This window comes from Leuciscus leuciscus (genome assembly GCF_965113295.1).
Source record: "Leuciscus leuciscus genome assembly, chromosome: 24".
Lineage (NCBI taxonomy): Eukaryota > Metazoa > Chordata > Actinopteri > Cypriniformes > Leuciscidae > Leuciscus > Leuciscus leuciscus.
The window spans coordinates 8305370-8330203 of record NC_138723.1 but is presented as its reverse complement, the minus strand read 5'-3'; the positions used below and the strand labels follow the sequence as shown (position 1 = coordinate 8330203).

At 40.8% G+C, this 24834-nt stretch overlaps 2 protein-coding genes across 2 annotated transcripts in view; both read left to right on the top strand.

Moving 5' to 3' along the window:
• Positions 1–24834, top strand: part of LOC309489858 (up-regulator of cell proliferation-like) — a 257487-nt gene that overhangs the window by 12690 nt on the left and 219963 nt on the right. The window lies entirely within an intron of this gene.
• LOC309489861 (up-regulator of cell proliferation-like) lies at positions 7623–13981 on the top strand. The gene is given in 2 exon segments (XM_082158779.1): positions 7623–12038; positions 12041–13981. Coding segments are annotated over 2 exon segments (4608 nt in total). The 5' UTR covers positions 7623–7642; the 3' UTR covers positions 12253–13981.

The following is a 24834-nucleotide window of genomic DNA, read 5'->3' as shown; positions in this document are numbered from 1 at the left end:
ACAGCACTGAGTTCATTTTTACTTGTTGCGTCCCGTGTCAAAAAAGAATAATACCAATGTATCAAAGAAGGATTAACCTTTAAATGAACTAGTTTCTCCAGCAGAGTATGTGGTTGAATCGTGTTAAATGCAGAACTAAAATCGATAAAAAGTAGCCTAGCATAGGCAACCGGACTTTCCAGATGTTTCAAAATATGGTGCATTAGTGTAGAGATAGCATCATTAGTACCGCGGTTACTCTTGTATGCAAACTGATAATGATCTAAGGATGGCTCCACTTGCCTTTGCAACTCTTCTATAATACGTTTTTCCATTGATTTCATGACATTAGATGTCATGGCCACAGGCCTGCCCTGCATTCATTATTATGACCGCCGCTAGCGTAGCTAGCGAAAGCGGTCATATAGGGATTGTCAAAGTTTTTTTTCTTTTTTTTTTTCGTCATCTACTGAATTTTTCGTCAACGATACCAGGGACACCGAAACACCGGGGAACATGAAATTTGGTGGGCATGTAGCCCCACTAGACTTTTACGGAAAAATTTCGTTTGGTCCCCGGGGGCCACTCCCCCCCCGCGCTGGGCCCCCCCAAACCCAAAAAATGCAGTTTTTCCTAAATAACTACCTGAACCGTGGCACCGAGGATGAAGACATTTTTATGGTATGTTGGTCTTAAGGGCCCACATCAACCTAGCCCATAATCACTCATTTTTGATTTGCGCCCCTCCCATAAAAAATGAAAATGCAATATTATTCTGCTTTAATCGCCCCTATCTTCAGTTGAGATGTTCAGAACTGCACCATATTTCATGTGTATGATTAACTTGATATCCTCTGGGGGTATGCTAAGTTTCGTAGAATTTCATCCATGGGGGGGTATAAAATAAATTCATTTATGTGCACATTTAGTGACTGTACACTCATCGGCCTGTAGATGGTGGTGTTGAGCGAAGGGTTGCTGGTTTAGGATGATACTGTCACACACACACATGCAGGAATACAAACAAACGCAAGCATGCACACACACTGACATCCACACGCACAGACACACACCCATTCACACACATACAAATCCACATGCACAGACACACACACACAAACACACACGCGCACACACATGTACGCACGCATACATACACGCACAGACACACACACACACAGACACACACATACACAAACACAAACACACACACATACACACACACACAGACAGACATGCACATACTACTACTTTTTTTAGGTATATACATAAACACGCAATACAGCCAAATTGCTCCACGTCATTTATTTTTGTGGAAAGCCAGTGCAGGCCTGAGCGGCGGTCATATTTTGTACCGCCATGCGGTACATCTAGTTATCCTGCGGATATGAATTTTTTGGAGTTGGAATTATGATAGATTTTTTCCAAAGCTCTGGTACTATATGCAAATCAATAGAAAGCTGAAAAAGGCTATGCCAGGCTGGTGTGAGTTCCTCAGCCAATGTCTTTAAAAGAACAGTTGTCATTACAATTACTTTGCTTAATATTTCACAGCATTCATTAAAAGTATCAGTCTCAAATCTCATATAAAAATTGTTCAGTTAATTTGCTCTATCGAATTCATTGCAGGCAAACATTGATTTCCTTTTTGGGGTCATGTTAGTCATTCCCCAAATGGAGTTCCACAGTCCTTTTGTATCTGATTTTGACAGATTCAACAGGTTGTTCAGCCCATTCTTTGTGTCTGTGCTGACCTAAGTCCCACAATGTTCCCAGACTTGTAGGCCGATTTTCTTCCTTTTTATGCAGTCTTTAAATCCACGTTTTATATACGGTTTGTAGTTCAGACATCCTCATGACTCTATGAAGTATGATTGAATCCACACAAAAGGAAATATATTCCGTAACTGATTCAGTTACCATATCTATATTTGCATTCTGATAAAAAAAAAAATTCCCAGTCCGTGCAAAGAAAACATCCTTTCAGCTCCTCTCCACTGTCACTGCACCACACATTTACAACCTCAGATGTTGGTTTGTTGGACTTAAATACTGACCGGTAAGTAGGGAGCAAGTGAACAGCATTGTGGTCTGAATTACCAAGGCGTAATATTATTATGGTAATATTAAGGATGCTTATGTAGCCAAGGCCAGACCAAACACTTGTCAAGAATATTATTTTTCCTCGTACCACACTTGACATATTGAAAAAAACCCTGGTAAGGATCTCTCCAATCCACACTGGTTAAAGTCACCCAGGATCAATAAAGTTGTTGTTGTTTTTTTAGGTGCCTGTGACCACAGTCTGTAATTTGACAAGCTGCTCTGTTAATATTCCCACTAGGTGAAAATGTTGGTAAATTGTCTTGGTAAATAGTACGGCCGCAATGTAATACACAGTACTGTAGTTCTAGATCAGGATTACATATGCTGTCTCTGATTGCGAAGTTATGACACCAGCTATCGTTGATATAAACACAAACTCTCATCAAACTCACAAAGTTCTCATCTCTGTCCAAACGTACATGGGAAAACACATCAATTTGTACAAAACTGTCTGGTACCTCATTGGACAGCTACGTTTCTGTAAAAAACATCAATCCAGACTCATCTCTTCTAATTCTTCTTCTTCTAATTTGTAATGGTGGTTGGCAAACAACTTTTTAGTGTGCATTACCGCCACCTACTGAAGTGGAGTGTGGATCAAAATAGACTACTTTATCTACTACTAAATAAATAAATACATAAAATAACTAAACAAAACTATTAATAATAATGCAATATTATTTACATTATAAACAATTTTTAATAATAACTAAACTCATATCCTTCTAATAAGCCCAGTTTTTTCCAAAAATCTAAATATTGCTCTATACCATATACCCTGAATTCAGTTGTAATATTTCCTTCACTTCAAATCAATCTTTTCAAAATCTTTTTTCTTTACTTAGCCTATCTTTCAGAATCATCCTTTCCTGCTTGTACCTAGGACAATTAATAATTACATGTTTTACTGACTCTATACTATTACACTGTTTCCCTATTATTTTAAGCATACCATTTAATCCAAAACACCCAAATCTGATTCTCAAAATAATGTCCTCTTCTTTTTTATTTCTATTATTTTCTCTCATTCCTCCTACCTTCTTCTGGATACTATGGAAAATTCTCGCTTTTGTTTCCATATTCCACTCCTCCTACCACTTCTTTTTAATTTCTGCTTTGATTATGCTTGTAACTTCCGCCTTAACTGTAATTTACTGCCTACTGATCTAAAATCGGTTGATCAAATTGAATAGGTCTGTAAGTAATGTCTTTTATGGTAAAAAGCTGGGTTAATTCATCAACTGAATTTATAAAATGTGCACTAAAATTAGTGGCTATAGTTAAATAATCCTTTACTAAAATGTTGTTAATTTTAAGTTCAAAACTTTTAACAATGTTCTTTTGTTTTCCAGCTAATTTATTAATGGTTTGCCAGATTTTTTTTCCCATCCCCTTTTGACCCCTCAATAATGTTCATAAAAAAACTGGCTTCAGCCTTTCGTAAAGTCTGTATTACTTTATTCCTCATAGAAGTGTATTTATATCGATCAGTTAAAAGACCAGAATTCAGCGATTTTTTTTAAGGAGCTGATCTCTATCCTTCATCAATTTCCTACATTCATTGTTAAGCCCTGTGTTCCCTTTTATTTTTGTTAACTGTCCCCTTAAACAACTCAAACACTTCTTTAACTTTTCCCAATAAATAATCAGAGCTTATCTCTATGTTTTCGCTTTGCAGGACTTCACTCCAATCAATCTCTTTTAAAGCTATTACAAAATTGTGTTGCTGATTTTTAGGGACTAGGCCTATATCACGATAGGCAGTGGTTTTAAATTAATTTAAAAAGCGTTGCTTTGTTAGTTTTCTTGAAAAAAATAATTACATTATGATCAGACAGCCCTCTCAACAAGTTAAAATGCTTTAAAATTATTTCAGGTTTATTTGTAAACAATAGATCTATTCTAGTTTTAGAGTGAGGGGTTATTCTAGTAGGCTGTTCTATCAGTTGTGTAAAGTTAAAATAGTCAAAAATCTGTTTTACATTTTTTCTTTCCTTTCTTTCATTCCAATTAAAATTAAAATCTCCCATGATAATTACTTCCTTTTTCAAATCACAGTGGTTAAGAAGTTGTTTCAATTGGTCATAAAAATCCAACTTTGCTGAAGGTTTACAATAGATACAAATTAAAATAAAAGACATTTCAGCAGAAAGTGAGATATCCACACCAACACACTCAAGACCAACTTCACTTGGCCATTCAATTTGATTACATTTTAAAGTGATTTTTATATAAAATAAAACCCCTCCACCCCTCCCCTGCTCCCGATCTTTTCTACAAACATTATATCCAGGCATATTTACTACTCTGCGGAGGAACAATTTAACCAAGTTTCTGATAATCCTAGAAAGTCGATATTGGATTTACAGAGTAAATGTTCAAGTTGTTCGCGTTTAGGAGTCATAGCCTACTCCGGATGTTTTAATGTCCGCCAAACAATCCTTTCATTTTACATCGTGTATCTCAGACAATTTTAGCCTGATTCAAAGATTGGAATTTTTTTTTTTTTTATCGATGCCTTTTCATTAACGGGATTCCTCGGTTTGAATCATCTGTTCAAATGTACGTTCAAACAGATAGGCCTAGGTGTTGTAGGTAGCCGAGTCAAACACTCACCACCAACAGGTTTGGCACTTTGCAAGCCAGCGTGTGCATCTAACAAATGCACTGGATCCAGTCCACTCCGCGGAGTCCGCGCAAGAACGCCTCCACGGTTAGACACACCAGCAGCAGCAATGTTCGGGAACCCCAAGAGAGCAGGCACCAACGGTCCAGCAGAATCAGGCCACAACGCCCGGCAAGGAATCCACACACAAGCCAACCGCACCAGAGAGATCAAACCACGACAGGCTGAAGCCCATGGGACACCAGGAGTGGAACAGACGCGGCTGGACCAACCGCGTCTGTTTTTGATTTCATCAAAAATATAAATTTTTGATGAAATCCGAGAGCTTTCTGACCCCACATAGTCTGCAGTGTATCATCAAAGTTTGTCATCAAAGTTTACACAGCCATTACCATTTGATCGTGCCGGTCTGCCGGAGATTGTACACAGCCAAGGGCAATTTTTCCAGAGGGTTGTGGACCAGGATTAAGTTCTATATCTCCAGCCAAAAGTAATATTAATGCTAATTGAAAATATCCCAGTCGCGAGTTATTGTTAGATGACAATACCTTCTCGCGAGTCACTGAGGTACAAGCTCAATTACAAGTAAAAGTACATGGTGTCAAAAAAGTTCTTAAGTAAAAGTACAAATTCCTCTTCTCAAAAAATACTCAGAGTATTAGTTACTAGTTACTTTTTAGCCGGCGATAGTTAATGTATTACCAATAATTTAAATCATAGATCTATGTAGAAAATAGCTACTTTTAACACATTTTTTACCTTATTGACCACCTTGAAAAATGTCAATATTCAGTATAATTTTCAATACCATCGGGAAAACCACCACATACTAAATATTTTACTATCAACATTTTTGTCCATCCATTTTGTCAAGACAATCATTATTTTCAAGCTTCAAAAAGCACAAAACTCATTGTAACAGTAATCTATTTGAAAGGAAAAGTTTAATTCAAGTCTTCTGAAGAGACACGTCCACTTTATACGATGAACGATTTTAAATGTAGGCTTTTGTTTGCATATTTAAACATTGATCAATAACCATTACAATAATATAACAAACATTTGCTCACTCAGTGTATTTGTCTTTACAATAGTTGCAATAGCTCACACACAGCACAAGGATGCTTGATTTCAAACTGAATTGAGTTTGTAAAAAAGACAAGTAAACAGTCAGTAATAAACTAAGAACAAATAAAATAAATTACCTCAATAGTTGAGGTATTCGAAATATGACAACACTGAATTTTTATATGCAGTGTGTGTAGGGTTAGTTCACCCAATTCTGTCATTAATTTTCTCACCCTCATGTCGTTTCAAACCCGTAAAACCCGTTCATCTTTGGAACACAAACGAAGAAATTTTTGATGAAATCCGAGAGCTTTCTGACCCCACATAGTCTGCAGTGTAATTAGCAGTTTCAAGGCCCAGAAAGGTAGTAAAGACATCATTAAAATAGTCCATGTTACTACAGTGGTTCAACCTTAATGTTCTGAAGCAACAAGAACATTTTAGTGTGCAAAAAAACTAAAATAACTTTTTTCAACAATTTCTTCTCTTCCTTTCACTTCTCCGATGCTCCGAACATCTCCGATGTTCACGTAGTAAACACAGTGCAGCGCTTCTGGGCTCTAATAATAATTAATACAATTATAATAATAATAAATAATTTATTAAATAATAATAAAAAAGTATTCATAGTAAAAAAAATGACAAAAATAGGTCATATGTGTTTTTTTGCTGTAAGTGGCAGATTATACCAAGGGTTTTGAGATGCAATACTCAAATTTTCATTTATAACATGATAAATACTGAAATCAATGATTTTATTGACACTATGTTATACTTTTGCAAAAAAAAGATCCAATTGTATCTGGGTTCATTTCGGCGCAACAAACACCTGCTGATTCTTATATCATTCGGTTCAGGACTTTTCTACCTTTTCTTTTCTACCATAAGAAAGAGTAAACAGACCTTAATATCAATCCGCTCAAGCAGCAATCAGGTCAACACTAGTTAAGCTAGCACTATATAAATGCCGTCTGCCGGAAGCTAGTTATTTTGGTCCATACATTTTTAAATATGGATATTTTTTTACACGAACACGTCGCTTCCTTTAGGCCTTTATTAACCCCCGGAGAGCCGCGTCGAGCACTTTAATCATGAATAGATGCGCTTTTGTGATACTCACCTCATTTGTTTTTCAGTTCGGTAATAAACTGCCTCTCCTGGGATCATCTCCATCTGCTGTTGTGGTGTGTTGTTACAGTTAGCCAGTCGTAACAGTGACTGTCTTAAATGACACTCTGAACTAATACAGAGCGTTTCAGACAGAAGATCAAAGTTAGGGCAGAAAATATAAATTTTATATAACTGCTTTATGTGCAAAAACTGTACCAACATTATATGTGAACCTCAAGAAACCCATTAAAATAATATTAAGGCATATTTTGGCCCCTTTAATAAGGATCAATGTATGTGTTCATACAGTGAAGTCTATAAAGTGTTTTTTTTTTTGTGTGTGTGTGTGTGTTTTTTTTACATTTGATTACTTCATTCAGTTTCTGTAATATTTCTCTAAAGCAGTTTATTTAATTTTTATCTTTATTCTTTTGTATTAATTTGACCTATTTCTTTTGATTTGCTTATGTTTTCTAATTTTAATACTCGCTGTTTACTTCAATAATTCAATTATCTATTTTGACCATGCTGGCTATCCCATATTCCCATTTATCCTGTGTGTATACCTATTATTATGTGCTGCCTGCTCTCAGTTAGGATGATTTGGTGATTTGTCTGTAAGGGCTGAAAATGTTGTCATCATTTACTCACCCTCAAGTTGTTCCAAACCTGTATGAGTTTCTTTCTTCTGTTGAACACAAAAGAAGATGTTTTAAAATGTAACTAATTTTCTTCTAATTTACAGGGAAGATCATGAAGAAACTCCTGGAAAATTTGGGTTTGGCAGAGTATTATGGCAAGAAACTCACTCTACACACAGTGCTGCAGATCAACAAGAACAGTGTGACAGATGTGTCTGTCCAGTCCCTTTCAGATCTGCCATGGCTGTTCTTGAAGAGACTGATGTTGCTACAAAGGACAGCGAGGAGTGTTAAGTGTTCCTCTTCAGATGAGGCAGAAGATTCAGAGTGGGATGATGATCAGGATAGTGCTGAATCAGACTGTCCTCAGTCAGTAAACCCTTTAGACGTTTTGACTGCTGTGTTTCTTTGTTCTGACAGTTTTCTTCAGCAGGAAATGATCATGAAAATGTCCATGTGTCAGTTTGCGGTTCCTCTGCTGCTTCCAAACAGTGATGACAATCAGATCACGCTTATGCTTTGGGCAATGAGAGATATTGTGAAAAAATACAGACCACACTCCCTGTCAGATCCAAGTGGATTTGTGGAAGAAAGGATTGTTCTCTCAGACCTACCGTTAGTGTCTTTTGTGAGACTTGGCAGGAGCAACATTTCCAAATCAGAAATTCTGAATAAACTGCTCAGCAATTCACAACAATACACTGATACCTTTGTGCACTTCAACATGGATTGTGGAAACATCACCAAGAAAATATCAAATGGCTTGGTTGAGATGGCCTGGTATCTTCCTTGTGGAAATAAAAACATTGATGTCTTTCCTGAGCCAATAGCGATTGCAAACCTGAGAGGTGACATCCAGAACTTTGAAACACAGTACTCTTTTCTTTGTGAAGCTTCAACTGCTGTGTTTGTGTTCTTTGAATCTCAGCTTTTAGATACAGAGTTAATTTCAGTCCCCAGTCAGAAACCTACGCCTCAGCTATTTTTTGTGGGGGACTCCAACAACAACAGCATAAAAGCAACAGTCAACAAGCTCAAGCTGAAGAAAAGCAATTTCATCTTTAAAGCCAGCCATAATGATGCAGACTTTGTTAGAAAAATTCAGAGCAAGTTGCAAGATGCAATTAATAACAACAATCACAAAACCTCAGTTGTTCGTTTAGCTAAGATTGCACGAAATCTAGGAATCTTGGTAGACGAGGATGGTGAAGAATGTCAGCGTGCAAAAGAAAGTGCAGATGAAATCACATCAAAAATAGAGGATATAGTGCAGTTCAAGAAGGATGAACTGCCCTTGCAAGGAGAGATCCTGATGAAACTGGCTAAGTTAGAGAAGGAGGAATGCCGACTAAAGAAATTAGGGGATAAGGATATTGAGAAGTACAAAAAGGACCTTGAGATGCAGAAAGATAAACTCAGAGAAGAGCAACGTAGCAAAAACATGTCTGCCACTATGAGCTGCTTCATCAGTGCAATATCAACACCAGAAAGGGCCTACTTCTTAAAATGGTTAAGAATTGCTCTAGAGAATCGATCACATGAAGTACTGCCTCAACTCAGAGAAGAGTACAAACAGAAATGTCAAGATGTTTGTGGAAACAAGGCAGAAATTGCTGAGCTTGATAAAAAGATTTCAAACAGTTCTTTAGGAGTGGAACACTTCATTCGAGAGATGAGCCAGCTTTACGAGGCTTCAGTCTCGCTTCCAGAAGATGCACTTTACCGAAAACAGCTGGAACACTTACCTAAACTCTGTGCTGAACTACTACTGGATGGATTTTCACTTGAACTTGTGGATGGAGATTCTTCAAATGTCCCTGTGAAATGGCTTTCTAGTGTGTTTTCTGAATTAAACACACTGGTGGAGTCCAAAAACAGGATTATGGTTGTCACAGTTTTGGGGGTCCAGAGTTCAGGAAAGTCAACACTGTTGAACACCATGTTTGGAGTTCAGTTTGCAGTAAGCAGTGGAAGGTGCACCAGGGGAGCCTTTATGCAGCTTATCAAAGTAGCAGACAATCGCCAAGCAGAACTCAATTGTGATTATATAGTGATAATTGACACTGAAGGACTGAAATCCCCTGAGCTCGCACAACTGGACAACAGCCATGAACATGACAATGAGTTGGCAACTCTTGTTGTTGGACTGAGTGATGTAACAATTGTCAACATTACCATGGAGAATTCAACAGAAATGAAAGACATTTTACAGATCATTGTTCACGCCTTCCTCAGGATGAAGGAGATAGGAAAGAAACACACATGTTTGTTTGTACACCAGAATGTTGCTGATGTCTCGGCTCATGATTCAAACATGAGAGACCGTAAATTTCTGTTGGAGCAACTGGATGAAATGACACAAGCTGCAGCCAAAATGGAGAACAAACTGGAATTCAGCAAATTTACAGATGTGATGAACTATGACACTAAGACAGGTGACCACTACATCCCTGGATTGTGGCATGGAAACCCCCCAATGGCACCAGTGAGTATTGGCTATAGTGAGTCTGTGTATGATCTCAAAAAGCATATCATGGAAATATTCAGACGTTACGAGTCCTACAACATCAATGAATTTCTTAAATGGACCAAAGACTTGTGGACTGCTGTGAAATTTGAGAAATTCATCTTTAGTTTCAGAAACAGCCTGGTGGCTGATGCATACATGAAACTGTGCACAGAGTACAACAGATGGGACTGGACACTGAGAAAGCAAATGCACACATGGGCGTTAGAAGCTGAAACCAAGATCTTAAACCATGGAAAATTTGAAAACTCTGAGAAGTGCACCGTTGAAGATGTTCGTTGTCATTTACTGCGAGAGGCAGAATTTGAGCTTTTAAAAGGACAAGATGAAATTAATGACAAGATCAAATCATACTATGAACAAGGAGAAGGTCATGTTGAACTAGTGGAAAATTATCGACAAGACTTTATAAACTCTGCCACGTCTTTGAAGAAGGAACTTTCAAATTCTGTCACATTCAAACTGGATGCAGCTGTTTCACGTCGAAGTGGAATGATCAAAGTGGAAGGAATCCAAAAGACATGCATGGACACAATGGAGAATAAAGTGTTAAACTTGTTGAAAAACTGTCGTGAGAACAAGTCAGACATGTCAGACTCCATGCTGGATGAAGCATTTGATCAAATGTGGAAGGAGACTGTCAGGACACTGGCATGCACAGGGCTCGAACAACAAGATATTGGGACAAGAGTTTTTCATTGTTTGATGATAAATCTTCAATCTAGAGGAAGTTCAATGGCTCAAAACTTAGACAAAGTTAAAGATTTAAACAGTCATGGCCATGGAAATGTTATTGCCTATAAAGACAAAACAAAGTGGTATAACAAGTGGTGGTATAAAAATCATATCAAGATAGTTCAAGAGATGTCAGACAACCTTATCAGGGATTGTCAGGAATTTGTTAAAGCAAAGGGGGAATGTAATGATGATTATGATGACACATACATCAGGGAAATTCTTAACATGATTGATGAGAAACTTCAGGCTCATGAAGATCTTGAGCTAAAGGGAGATTTTGAGCTGTCCCTTAAACTGCACATATGTGGCTTTGCAAGCAGAGAATTTCAAGAGATTCACAATCAATTCATCAAGGAAAACAACCCACGAACAGCCTTGGAGAACTTCAAACAAACATACCGCTCTGACTTCATTGACCTTTACCATGAACGAGACCAGTGTCAGAGGAAAGCTGATGAATTCATGAGAAACTCCCTAAAACCTGCCTTGGAAAGATATATTTCAGAGAACTTGGGCATGAAAATGGCAGACAAGATGGTGACTGGTGAAAACTCAGCAATTTTCGGATCAAGGACAACATTTCAGATTTCAGTCTTGAAAAATCTTCTCGATGAATCTAAATTTGAAACATATTTGCAGTTCATAACGTCATATGAACTGTTTGTTAAAGCTTTTATTGTGGACAAAATCAAAAAGCACTTTTCAGCAGAGAACAGAATGTACACATTGGAGGAGAACCTCGTCAATGAAGTCATCAGTGAAATTAAACAGGCCATTGAAGAGGCAGAGCGAGACCCAAAGATAAATGACATCAAGGGATTTATTGAGAACATTTGTAATAAACTTGTAAATAGGCTTGTTTTTCCCAAGGACGCAGTGGACAAAATCAGTTCACTGAACAATGCAAATCTAAAAAAAATTGCTGAATGCCTTCAATGTTCTGTAATGGACATGGATAAATCACTGAAAGCAAGTTTCCAAGCAAGAGATTTTCAAAAGAAAATAGATCGTCTTCAAACCAAACCACAGGACGTGCTGTTCAAACGAGTGCATGGCTGTGGGAAACAGTGTCCATTCTGTAAAGCACCATGTGAGGCTGGAGGAGACGCTCACACTAAACACTTTGTCTCAATCCACAGACCAGAAGGTCTCGGCCGCTACAGATTTAATGATTCTAAAAAACTAGCGACTGACATCTGCTCATCACTAGTGTACAGCAACTCAAGCTTTGAGAGCAAAGACACAATGATCAGTCGCATCCATATAAAGAATACAGCAAAATCTATCCAGACTGGCGAATCGATCCAGACCCCAGTATAGAGGCCTCAGCATACTGGAAATACGTGATGGCAGAATTCAATGAGCAGTTTGCAGAGGAGTACAATGCAGAGCCTGCAGAAATACCCTGGGGGGAAATCTCAAAAGTAGATGCAGAGAAAAGCCTAAACATCCATTAATTAAACATCCATCCTCTGCCCTCTGTTTAAATAAGTTTGTTATGATGTTAAGAAAACTCCAAACTCACACCTTAAAATTCAAGTATCCATGAATATTAACTATGACAACAAATAAAAAAAAAAAAAAAAAAACACCTGCTGGTTTCAATATTAATCATAGCATATCCTGACTAATGCATTAGTGCCATTATACAAAAAGTTGCTTGCACTTGCTCTTGCCTTGTAATTAGAAAACATAAAAAAATAATTAAACTAAGCTAAGTGTTTTATTCCTATAAAATAAAGATGTGTTTTATATATGAAGAGTTCAGATGCAAAAGCCTCTAAGTGCCATCTGAAATTTTCTTCTAGAATGATCATTTTTATCAAGCTTGTATATTTACGTTCAGTAATTTCACTTAAATGACAATTAATAGGTAATTTTCATTGCCATTTAAGTGAAATTACTGACCTTAAATATACAAGCTTGATAAAAATGATCATTCTAGAAGAAAATTTCAGATGGCACTTAGAGGCTTTTGCATCTGAACTCTTCAAACATGTAGTACTAATTCGAATGTTGTGGTATACTCTTAGAGACAAATAATTATTTTACCTATACATGCATGAATTCTTTTGTTTTGTTGACATTCATGACATCTTATTTTAGAACAGATTTTCTTTCAAATGTTTGGAAGAGAAATTTTGAGCTTCAAATCTTAGTCTTTGATTATTAATCATGTACTGTAACTGCTTGAGCGGTGCCGTTTTTTTCTGAGCTATGTTTTTGATTGTGAATTTGATTTGGATTTGTGGTGAAGCAGGAAAAAAAAAAATCTATATCTTACTGTTTATCATTTACTTATGATTTATAACTTACTTATGTTTTATAATTTGCTTCTGTTTGATTATTTAGTCATTTAGATCTTCAATATCATTTAATCAAATATAATCATCTTATTTTAAGTAATCAATATTATCATGTTGATGTTTCTTATTACTATCTTTTGATGTGTTTACAATTATTATAATTTGAAGTGTATGTTTAAATGCTTTTCTTTTATTAATCTTTATGTCTCAAATGTAGCTGATTGACTTGAGGTGAACTTAACTTTTGTACTTGCTGTTTTTACTGTCTTAAAGAGGTCAAAAGTCTGTATGTTCCACCCGATAGACCACAAAGATTTCAAAATGTCTTAGAATAAATAGATATGCTGATTATATCTTAGCTGAACATCTTGCAGAAAGGACATGTTTTGCAGTTGGTCTGTATTGTGTATATGGTATTAAGATGGACAACTTTCTGACACCTCAGGGGTATCAGACAATGTCTGCATGGCCACCCGTTTCCTGGTGTGAAACCACAAGGGACTGATATGTCCCTTGCATACGTTATCATAAGGAAAAGAGGATCTTAGTCCGGTGCTTTGAAGCATCTGCATAAGAAGGAGAATATTTTCTGTAATTGTCAGTCTCAACCTGGACGAGACCCTGCTCCTTCGCAACCTGTCTTTTCTCAGAAAGCTCTCTAAAACAACTTACTTCTTTAGGCAAGAATATTATACTCAGAGTGGTTTTGAAATATATTTTACTTAAATATTAGAAGTGATTTTAACTGTTCATTTTATGTTTTATTATTACATTTTTAATCCTGTTTATGGATGAACTAATTTTACTCTTCATTTATTATTTGATTGTCTGCGGTTAAGGCATAAATTTGACTTAATCATCTGACTGGATCTTCTCCTTGCATCAGTTTGTGATTGTGAATTTGATTTTGATTTGTGTTGTGAATGTTTCTCTGTTAAGAGCAGTTGTTCTGTGACTGTGTTGAGACATATACAGGCATGTCTGTATTAGTGAGGTCACAACACTGCTCAGATTAATTAACATTTAAAGGGATACTCCACTTTTTTCGGAAATATGCTCATTTTACAACTCCCCCAGAGTTAAACAGTTGAGTTTTACCGTTTTAGAATCCATTCAGCTGAACTCCGGGTCTGACGGTACCACTTTTAGCATAGCTTAGCATAGATCATTGATTCTGATGAGTCCAGTAGCATTTCTTTCAAAATGACCAAAGAGTTTCAATATTTTTCCTATTTAAAACTTGACTCTTCTGTAGTTAAATCGTGTACTAAGATCGACGGAAAATGAAAAGTTGCGATTTTCTAGGCTGATATGGCTAGGAACTACACTCTCATTCCTGCGTAATAATCAAGAAACTTTGCTGCCGTACCATGAGTGCAGCAGGCGTAATGATATGACGCAGCGCCTGAAAATAGTCCCCAGCTCGGTAACTTCCAACGTGACCGGGACTAAGTTTGTCTAACCTATTAGACCTATTTTCAGGCGCTGCGTCATACCGTCGATCTTAGTACACGGTTTAACTACAGAAGAGTCAAGTTTTAAATAGGAAAAATATTGAAACTCTTTGGTCATTTTGAAAGAAATGCTACTGGACTCATCAGAATCAATGATCTATGCTAAGCTATGCTAAAAGTGGTACCATCAGACCCGGAGTTCGGCTGAATGGATTCTAAAACGGTAAGACTCAACTGTTTAACTCTGGGGGAGTTGTAAAATGAGCATATTTCCGAAAAAAGTGGAGTATCCCTTTAAAGCATTTGCTAATCACATGAAATCAGTGTAACCTTAATAAATGTTACCGGCATCAGAGTTGTTTTTTAACTTTTATTGTTAATAATATATTATATATTGCACATTTTGTATTTCTTCTTAATGTAACACCTGATTGAAGTTCATCATGAGAGCTCTATGAACTGAATTGTGTGTCAGATAAGAGAGACATACAAAATGTGCAGAGCGGTGGTGAGTCCCCAGGTTGAAAACCACTGTTCTAAGTCAACATTTAATGATCATCATTGATGATTTGATAAATTAAAAGATAACCTCCTTTTAATCACCTCCACCTGCTTGCAACAGACACTGAATCAAGGAATGCATGCACTGTATATACATTACTCATTCCCTCAGTCAGCTGCTGAATTCAGAACTGCATCCTAGCATACTCTTACTATTCTCCTTTATCTTTCCATGGCAAAAATAGTTAGAGTAGTCTGTTAGTATGCGATTCTGAATTCAGTTGTCTGTGTCTCATCTAGAATGTCCTTCAGGATGGCTGAGCTCGATCGGTTTCCAGGTCATAGGATGGAGGACGGAGGAGCGAGGAAACGAGGGAGGATATTGAAAAGCACCCCGTGTGTTTAATTAATTAAGGCAGGGATGTAACAGATGCTAATACCTTCCTCGTTAACATTTAGAAAAATAGCCAGAGAACATTCTGTCAGCAGTTTACCCAACCTTGTGTTTTTTAAAAATCTGTATGACTTTCTTTGCGCTGTGGAAAATAAAAGGAGATAGGCTGGGTTTTTCACACACAGAATATAGGACTGTCATGCTCCAAAAATAAAACAAAAGTATAAAATACTTCATAACTTAAACTTTGTAACACTTCCCTCTAGCGGGATGTTGCTGTAATAGCATCAACAAACACAGATGTAATTCCTACTAAAGCCTATAAATGCAAACACAGACACTAAATCCCCCCCTTTTTTTTTTTGAACATTTAAAGGGGTCACATGATGCTATTTTCAACGATCATTATTTTGTGTATTGGGTGTAATAGAACATGTTAACAAGCTTTAATGTTTTTATACTGTACATTATTGTAGCTCCTTTATGCCCAGTCATTCTAACAAGTGTCAGTTTCTACAAAGCCCCTGCTTCCAAAAACTGTAGTGTGCTCTGATTGGCCAGCTGACCCAGTGTGTTGTGATTGGCCGAACCATAATCGCAAGCTTCCTCTTCTAAAGCAATTATAAAGACAGTTAATAATGTCATCAGTTTTACTGTATCAGTTCGAGTCGGATTCTGTAAACGCGGTTCAGTTTGAAAGCACAATGAGTGTGTGCTGCTTCAGCTCTACTTGAGCAGCCAGTGTGAAACTGAACACGAAGTGCATCTGTGTTTGTCATCTTTTCACCACAAGTTATAAGCGAAGGACAGAGGATACAATGCTTTTAAACATAAATCGTAAGAACGACAAACAATATGCGTTACTCTACACTGCACAAAACTCTGCATTTGAACAGTCAATAGCAAATACTTTAACAAATAATAAAGCATACTTACAGGCTCTGATTCAGAAGTGCCAGATTGCCCTAGCAAAGCTGGAATTACCCCATTCTTTTTAGAAATAGCCTTTGTGCACAGCCGGCCTTGTACTCTCCCAGGTTCAGGAAACAATAGGTTACTGTCGTAACCCCGGTTCTCTGAAACATCGAGTGGAGAGATCCACCTATGGGAAGGGCATCCTGTACCTGACCTCTGCAGAAGCATCCAATTGCACCAAGTCTGGCTAACAGACAGAAGCGCGCAGCCAATGCCAGGTAAGGCCACACCCCCTTACCTAAGGCATATAGCTGTCAGGCGCGCTCCTCCCCCTCAGTAAGTATATTCGCTTCTCGTGCGGCAAGCGGGGCAAAGCTGGTGGATCTCTCCACTCGATGTTTCAGAGAACCGGGGTTACGACAGTAACCTATTGTTCTCTTTCATCATCTCGTTTCGAGATCCACCTATGGGAGAGACATGGACAGCTCCCCGATTGCCCAATACACTCACAGTGAGGTTCTGAAGGCCAGAGAAGGACGGTCACCTCAGAGAGGCGGTGCCTGACACGTCCCACAAACATGACCCTGCAAGGGTGACGCCACGCTAAACTGCTGTGGGCAAGCAGGGCATGAAACATGCATGAGACACATACATGATAATGGCCCCCGCACCACCAATGCACATAGCTAAACCCAAGAAGGAATGCGAATGCTTGGTGACAGGAATGAACACGGCCAGCCGGCCCATTCACTCCTCGTTGGTTAACCCAACGGGGCTGTGGGAAAGGGCTAAGAGGACCCTACCCCTAGGACCGAGTGTGCCACCGAGGTTCTAGTGACATCCAACCGGTAGTAACGCTTAAAGGTATGAGGAGAGGCCCAGCTGGCCGCGGAGCAGATGTCCTGCAGTGGCACTCCCCTGAACAAAGCCCAAGAGGCGGCTAAGCCCCTTGTGGAATGAGCTCTGATGCCCCCTGGGGGCTGCACTCCCTTTGCTTCATAAGCCATAGTATAGCGTCCACAAGCCAATGTGAGAGGCATTGCTTTGAAATGGGACTCCCCTTGTGCTGGGGAGCCCTTGAAACAAAGAGCTGGTCGCTCTTGTGGAAAGCACTGGTCCTGGTCATATATGCTTGCAGAGCACGGACGGGACACAGAACATTCAGCCCCTGATCCTCCGGGGAGGCAAAGGGTGGAGGGTGAAAAGCGGATAGCTCCAAAACCTCCGAAGTGAACGCAGGGAAGCATTTCCGGCCGGGTTAGGCTTAAGGGAAACCTTATCTCCACTTAGGGAGAATTTGGCGCACGAGGGGTGAACCGAGAGTGCATGTAGCTCACTGACCCGTTTAGCAGATGCCAAGGCCGAGAGCAAAGCTGTCTTGAGGGACAGCAGCTTAAGGGAAATACTCCCCAGAGGCTCAAAAGGATACAGAGACCGCGCTTCCAGCACCATGGAGAGGTCCCACTCTGGAACAGATCTCCTGATGACCGGCAAAGAGCGGCGTGCACCCTTCATAAAACTGCGGGTTAGAGGGTGCTGCCTGACGGTGGAGTCCTCAAAACCCACATGACAGGCTGAAATCGCAGTCAGGTAGACCTTAATGGTGGAAAAGGAAAGGACCTGCCTCTTTCCATGAGGTCTTGCAGGAAACACAAAATATCAGGCACCGAGCACTGATAAGATGCGAGACCACGCCCATCACACCACCCTTCGAACACTTGCCACTTTCAGCCATATAGGGATCGCGTGGAAACGGCCCTGGCATTCTGATTAGTGGCGATTACACGCGACGGGAGCCCCAGTGCATTTAGGTTCGTCCTCTCACGGGCCAGGCCCAGAGAGCCACCCTGTCCGGGTGGGAGTGGTAAATCTCCCCGTTGGCTTGGGACAGTATGTCCGTGCGAGGGGGGAGGCGCCATGGCTCGGCGTATAACAGAGAGATTATCTCTGCCAGCCACGGGGCTTTGGGCCACCTGGGTGCTATCAGAATGAGAGACAGGCCATGCTCTCTCACCCTGGCCAGTGTGAAATTATCAGGCACAGGGGAGGAAAAGCATACAGCAGCACTTCGGGCCATGGGTGGGCCAGTGCGTCTGCCCCGAGGGGCGCGTCCACGTCCTTCAGCGAGAAGAACATAGGACAATGGTGGTTTTCGCGCGAGGCGAAAAGATCTACGGCTGCCTGTCCGAATCTCATCCATAACATCTCCACTATCTGCGGGTGAAGACGCCAATCCCCGTAGATTGGGTTTCCCCTCGATAGCAGATCCGCGCCTCTGTTCAGAATGCCCGGAACATGAGTCATGCGTAATGACAGAAAAACCCGTCTGCTCCACACCAAAAGCCTGTAAGCTACAGCGTGGAGTTTCAACGAGTGCATGCCACCCTGACGGTTGATATAAGCCACTGCCGTGGTATTATTGCACCGTACTAGAACGGGATGTCCCTGCAGGCGAGGCAGAAAATGATTCAGAGCTTTCCAAATGGTAAAAGCTCTAAATAGTTCATGTGCGCTGAACGTAGTCTGCTCAACCACAGACCGTTCACCGTTCTGCCTTCGTGGGTGGTTCCCCAGCCTGTTAAGAACGCATCTGTCGTCAAAACTTTCCGCATCGGAACCGTCCCGAGGGGGGTTCCCTGTGCGTAAAAGTTCTCGCTCTCCCAATGGCGCAGGGCCGCCGAGCAGGCGTCACCGTTACCGAGCGGCAGAGATCGCGAATCGGGCTGAAATGTAGTGACAAAACCCATTTCGTGAACGTTCTCATTCTCAGGAGACCCAACGGCACAACTTGGATAGATGAAGCCATGAGACCCTGCAGCCTGAGGCATGTGCAATATTGTACTCTCGCCCCTTCTCTGAACTGAGACAGAGAGTCCATCAGCGAGCGAACGCGCTCTTGAGAGAGACGCGCTCGCATGGAGACTGAGTTCAATTCCAAGCCCAGGAAAATGACATTCTGACTGGGAGTCAGATTGTTTTTGCTTGCATTCACCTTGAACCCGAGGGATGTGATGTGCGCGAGCACCCGGCCGGTGTCCAGCGACACCTTCTTCTTCGATTTGGCTATGATGAGCCAATCGTCAATGTAAGTCAGAATTCTCAGCCCTGATAGTCTCAGGGGCGCCACGCCCGCCTCCGCACACAGACAGAAAGTTCGGGGACTCAAATTGCGCCCGAACGGAAGAACTGTGAATTCGTAACAAATGCCTTGGTAGGCGAAACGAAGATATTTCCTGTGTGGAGGGTAGATGCTTATGTGAAAAAAAAAGCATCTTTCAGATCGACTGATGTGAACCAATCGTTTTGCTTTATGGCACGGGCGAGAGAGCCTTGCGTCACATTCTGAAATTGTATTTCCTCAAGAGTTTGTTCAACACTCGAAGGTCCAATATAGGGCGGGGGGCGCCACGCCTTTTGGAACATGAAAATACCAGGAATAAAAACCATGGTTTATCAGACTGGGTGGCACCATCTGAATCGCTTCAGAGGGAGGAAATTTCCTCTTTCATAAGCAGTGGTAACACTGCTTATGTACTTTTCCTCACGAAAGCCCCCCTGTAACTTGGGGGGTACACACACAACATCCACTAAACAGACGGGCTGGGCAGCCACGAGACGGGATTAACCGACCGTCCGCGGGAGACCCTGTGTCTTTTGGACAGGGGTTCCAGGACCGGGAGAGAATCCGGAGGGCTCGTGACCCGTGAACGCGGGCTCGATACTCCCAACGGTCGAACAACAGGCAGGCTGCTTGCGTTTGGGGCCGCCTTCCTTAGGAAGGCATAAATTGAAAGCCTCAACCCGTAATCGTAACACATCAAGGCCCGTGAGACCGTGTTAACAGTCTAGCGAGACGCTCCAGCCGTGCTTAAGAGCTTCGCGAACGCTGGAAAAAACGTTTTTAAGAGTTGTTTCCTCAGACTGGGCGGTGGTCCCAGCGCTTACCCGTCGTAAATATTCCTATTTCCTGGTCGGTGGCGCTCTGTGGAGCTGGCCACACAATGTTGAGACGAACGGCCGCTCGCTCACAAACTTCCAGGAGGATAGACTGAGGCAAAGCCACGTGAGCGCTAGCCTAGGGAACGCTAAAAGGACCGCGTCATCCCCGTCGCCGGAACCGGCCGGTTCGTCAACGAAAGTGAGGTTTTCCCGCGAAGATGTCCTCTTCAGGGAATGCAGATTGGGCCGATGTCAGCTCAAATATTTTAGAGAGATGGCGCTCCGGGAGTCCCCCGGTAGTGCGTCATCATCACCGTGTCCCCCATCCGAGTCAGAGAGGCCGAGCACGGCGCGCTGGGTCGTGCAACTAAAAGCCGGCTTAGTAAAAGCTACATGGGCAGCAATTACAATGACCGCAATTCTCCGGGTTCTCCAAAGCTTCTTGAGCGTGTTAAGCCCAAGCAGACCGCGCAGAACGAGGGGGTCCTTAGCGGCGATGAGAGCACCACACGCGGCCGGGCAGGCTCGTCGTGATAGGCTGTTCCCCGGAGAAGCGGCGGTTTAGACGGTCACATAGCCATGGGTGGGCCAGCGGTGAAGAACTCGGAAAAATCCGTGGCGGGCAGCCATGTAAGGAGGAGCAGGTGAAGGAAAGCGAGAGCGCGGGCGGCTCCGGATGCAAAAAACACAGCGGATAGGCTGAAGAAACGACTGTCACTCACGTCTGGCGGAGGCTGATCTGGCGATATGTTCTCCTGAAGACTCGAAAGTGAGCAGCGTAACGTTAATCCAACCGAACTGTGTCAGTGCAGAGATCGCGAGAAGCGAATGTCAACTGAGGGGGAGGAGCGCGCCTGACAGCTATATGCCTTAGGTAAGGGGGTGTGGCCTTACCTGGCATTGGCTGCGCGCTTCTGTCTGTTAGCCAGACTTGCTTCTGCAGAGGTCAGGTACAGGATGCCCTTCCCATAGGTGGATCTCGAAACGAGATGATGAAAGAGAACTGTTTGCTGTAAAATATGCTACACACACACACACACAACCATTTGGGTTGTACTGTTCTGGAGCAGTGCTGTAAATAAATCTTAATCACTGATTCCTAATTGCTTCTTCTTTTGGAAGGCCAAATAAAGTGCTTTTGCTTTCGCATAGAAACACACAGCATCTAACGACATGGCGGCAACAACACTACTACGACAACTGAAGCCACACCTTCTTTCTTTGCATATGCATTTGGGTGGCATTATGCAAATATTTCCACCTAGTGCCATAGGTTGGTGAGGGAGAATTCGATCGAGGCACTTTGGGTGTGAGCACAAAATCTGCGGAAATGAGTAAAATTATGTGCAATACGTACAATCCCACAGCGAAATTCAAGCCCTGTAACACCAACAATATTCATCCAGAGCAAATGAAATGAGTGAGTGAGGAGAGGCGGGTTTGTGTGTCAACTTGCTGTTGGAGAGATGAGAGAGCAAGAAAGCACAGCTGTTTCAGCTGTTTCAAAGCGTTTCAGATATTTCAGTATCGATATTTATCGAAAAATCAAAATTTTTGACAACACTATATAGCACACAGATAATAACTGTCTCGTCCATTGTAGACAGTGTAACAGATTACCCCAATATTAATCTTAAGCAAAAACACATGAAATAACAATTAATTTTAAAATTTACTCTCTCTTTACAGTCGGAAGCAAGGCATGCTGGGAAATAGAAATCTGATGTACTATTCTGGGGTGCGTTTCCTGTACAACGACGTAACTCGCTGCTTCACTACCATAGTACGATGCATTGTTGGTGAGATCAACTTGCTAGTCACGACTGTTTCCCGAAACCATGTTGTTGCAAATTGGTCGTTCAACCCACTTGGTTTATGACGTCACGCACGTGGTGAGTAATAAGATATTTTAATGAAACTGTTTGAGATCGAATTAACGCTAGATGTTTTGATATAAATTACAGACATCGTACAGACAATTTCAAATTTTTCTCAGTGTCATGATATTGAACTGACATCTTGATGATGAACTCCGAATCTCTTTTATTTAACATACACAGCAGATGTCGAACAAACTCACCGTCGTGACTGTCACACTATAACCTCGCCCCTGTTTCCCAGCAACCCTGGACCCTGCAGCTAACAGTCAATCACAAACTTGAACACATATCACCACACTCAATCAAAGGCTAGTTCTTACAAAGTAGAGCATGTACGCACATGCGCAGTCTTCAAAAACGGTGCTTTAAATCTCTAGACAAACTAAAAGTCTGACATTTTTATGTATTCTAATTTAAAGACACAGGTTGTACTGAATGTTAGCTTGCTTATTTTACTCAAGATAAGGATTTATTAAGTCCACATGTCATGCAAACTAGAAACTATGCTTCTAACCACAGGTGGCGTTCCAAACACACAACTTTGCGATGCTGTTTGCGAATGTTCGTTGGAACGATGGTTTGGAAACACAGACTCATTGAACTATGCTGATAACGACGGAACTTGCGAACATAGTTGGCTAACGATGCTTTTGGGAAATGCACCCCTGTTTGAGTTCTGCTCAATATAATCAGTTATTAAGTTTAAGTTTTTTTCTATTAAGTACAATGAACTTTAAGTGATGTTGAGTAATATGAACTCACTTTGTTTGGTAAATTTGACTTTTAGGTTAACAATGTGACTTTTAAGCATAAAGCTGCCTAGCATGTCCAGAAATCAGCCCTGGACAAAAACTCCAGCTTTGAGCGGGGAATGGATTCTAACTTAAACACTTCTGATTGGCCATTGCGTTCAGATGCGAAAACACAAATAAAAACCTTTGACGCTCTCCAGAGCACACACAGATAGGCACTGGATTGTTTGCCAAATCGCCAATATGCTATTATTACGGAGAAAACTGATCCTAGACCAGCAATTATGGGCAGCTTTTTCCTCTAAAAGCAACTAAGCAGCAGCAGGCAGTGGTTTTAACTCTTTCTCAAGTCCTTGCCCAGCCTTACACACATTCCACCGATGACTATTTACCTTAGTTTATTGTTTGTGGCAAGCAGGGCGAGGCCGAGAGCCGAGGGCCTTGAGAATGGGACAAGGCCGGTGGAGGTCACAGAAGAGCACAACATTGTAAATAAGCTAGAATATATTGCATTATTTGAGTGTGACATAAGCTGCGACATTAACAAAAATGTATCTATTACCATGTATTGACTGTCTTCTGATTTGCAGCTCCTTTTTTTAAATGTGTGTTTTGTGTTTTCATTTTCGTTTAGCCAGACAGATCTCTTGAATTCATACCTAACAGCTTTATACATCCCTCTGTCCCAATGCTTAAAGTTATATTAATAGTTTGGCAGAACTATTTGCTCAGATTAGCTTTCCACATCTGCGTTGTTTGTTACTCATGTTCTGATTCCTGGAAATCGGACAGCCTTTCAAATCTGCCTTGTCACTCTGAACTCTGCAAGTTCCTGCAAATCACATGACTGAAAGGAAAAAAATGAAACTGAAAGGAAAAATAAAACTGAACTAATGAGCATCACCTGCGCGAGGCACCGGTCTCAAGTTTCTCACGGAGGAGCTTCAGAAGCATAAAAGTAGGAGCGACAACAGTGAAGGGGTCATGATTCCTGTCTTGTGTGAACTTATGTTATTTCCTGTTCTGTGCCATGTTTTGTAGTCCTTTGTAGATGTTCTTGTTGATTAGTCAATATGAGTTCATTTTTACTGCTGCTAGATCCTATGCTGGTCTGTCGTTCTGTAACACTGCAGGTTGAAGCAGGGAATGATGCAGGATCTACTTGCAGCAGCTTTTATTTAAACAAACTCTAACAGTCATAAACTGGATCACAAGAAACAAGAACAACTGAACAGAACAACTGAACAGAACAACCAACATAACGCAACAACGACAGACAAGGAACAGACTGAAACACAGGGCTTCAATACACAGAACAGATCAGGGAAACAAGACACAGCTGGGACAAATGAACTCATAATGACTAATCAACAAGAAAAACTACAAAACTACAAAACATGGCACAGAACAGGAAATAACATAAGTCCACACAAGACAGAAGAGAGGACCAGGCCTGGACTATTTTATGTTATGTTTGGTTTATATGTGTGTGGCAGTCGTCCGTGAGGACCTTCCGCTTTTACTTTAGTTTTGTATTTTATGATAAAGTGTTTAAAGGTTCGCCAGTTCCCGTCTTCTCCTTCCCTGAATAACAAACCTTGTTACATTGATCTTATTCTGTTTGTTTGTTTTATTTAATGAATTTTGTTTTTATGAAACTGGCGGCTGACAATGAATCACATTTAACAAATCTTAATTATCAAATTATTTTTATCCTATTGTAAAATGATGTAATTTGAGTGTAGGCATTGAGGTCCACCCTATTTCAACAAGGTCCACTCACTTTAAATGTTTCCACAACGGTCGAACTAAGTTGTTAAATGGGACAGTCTAGTCGCTCTAGCCTTTTTTCTCATCGAAAGATGAGAGATTTCTCATCACCTAAAAACGGCAGAACG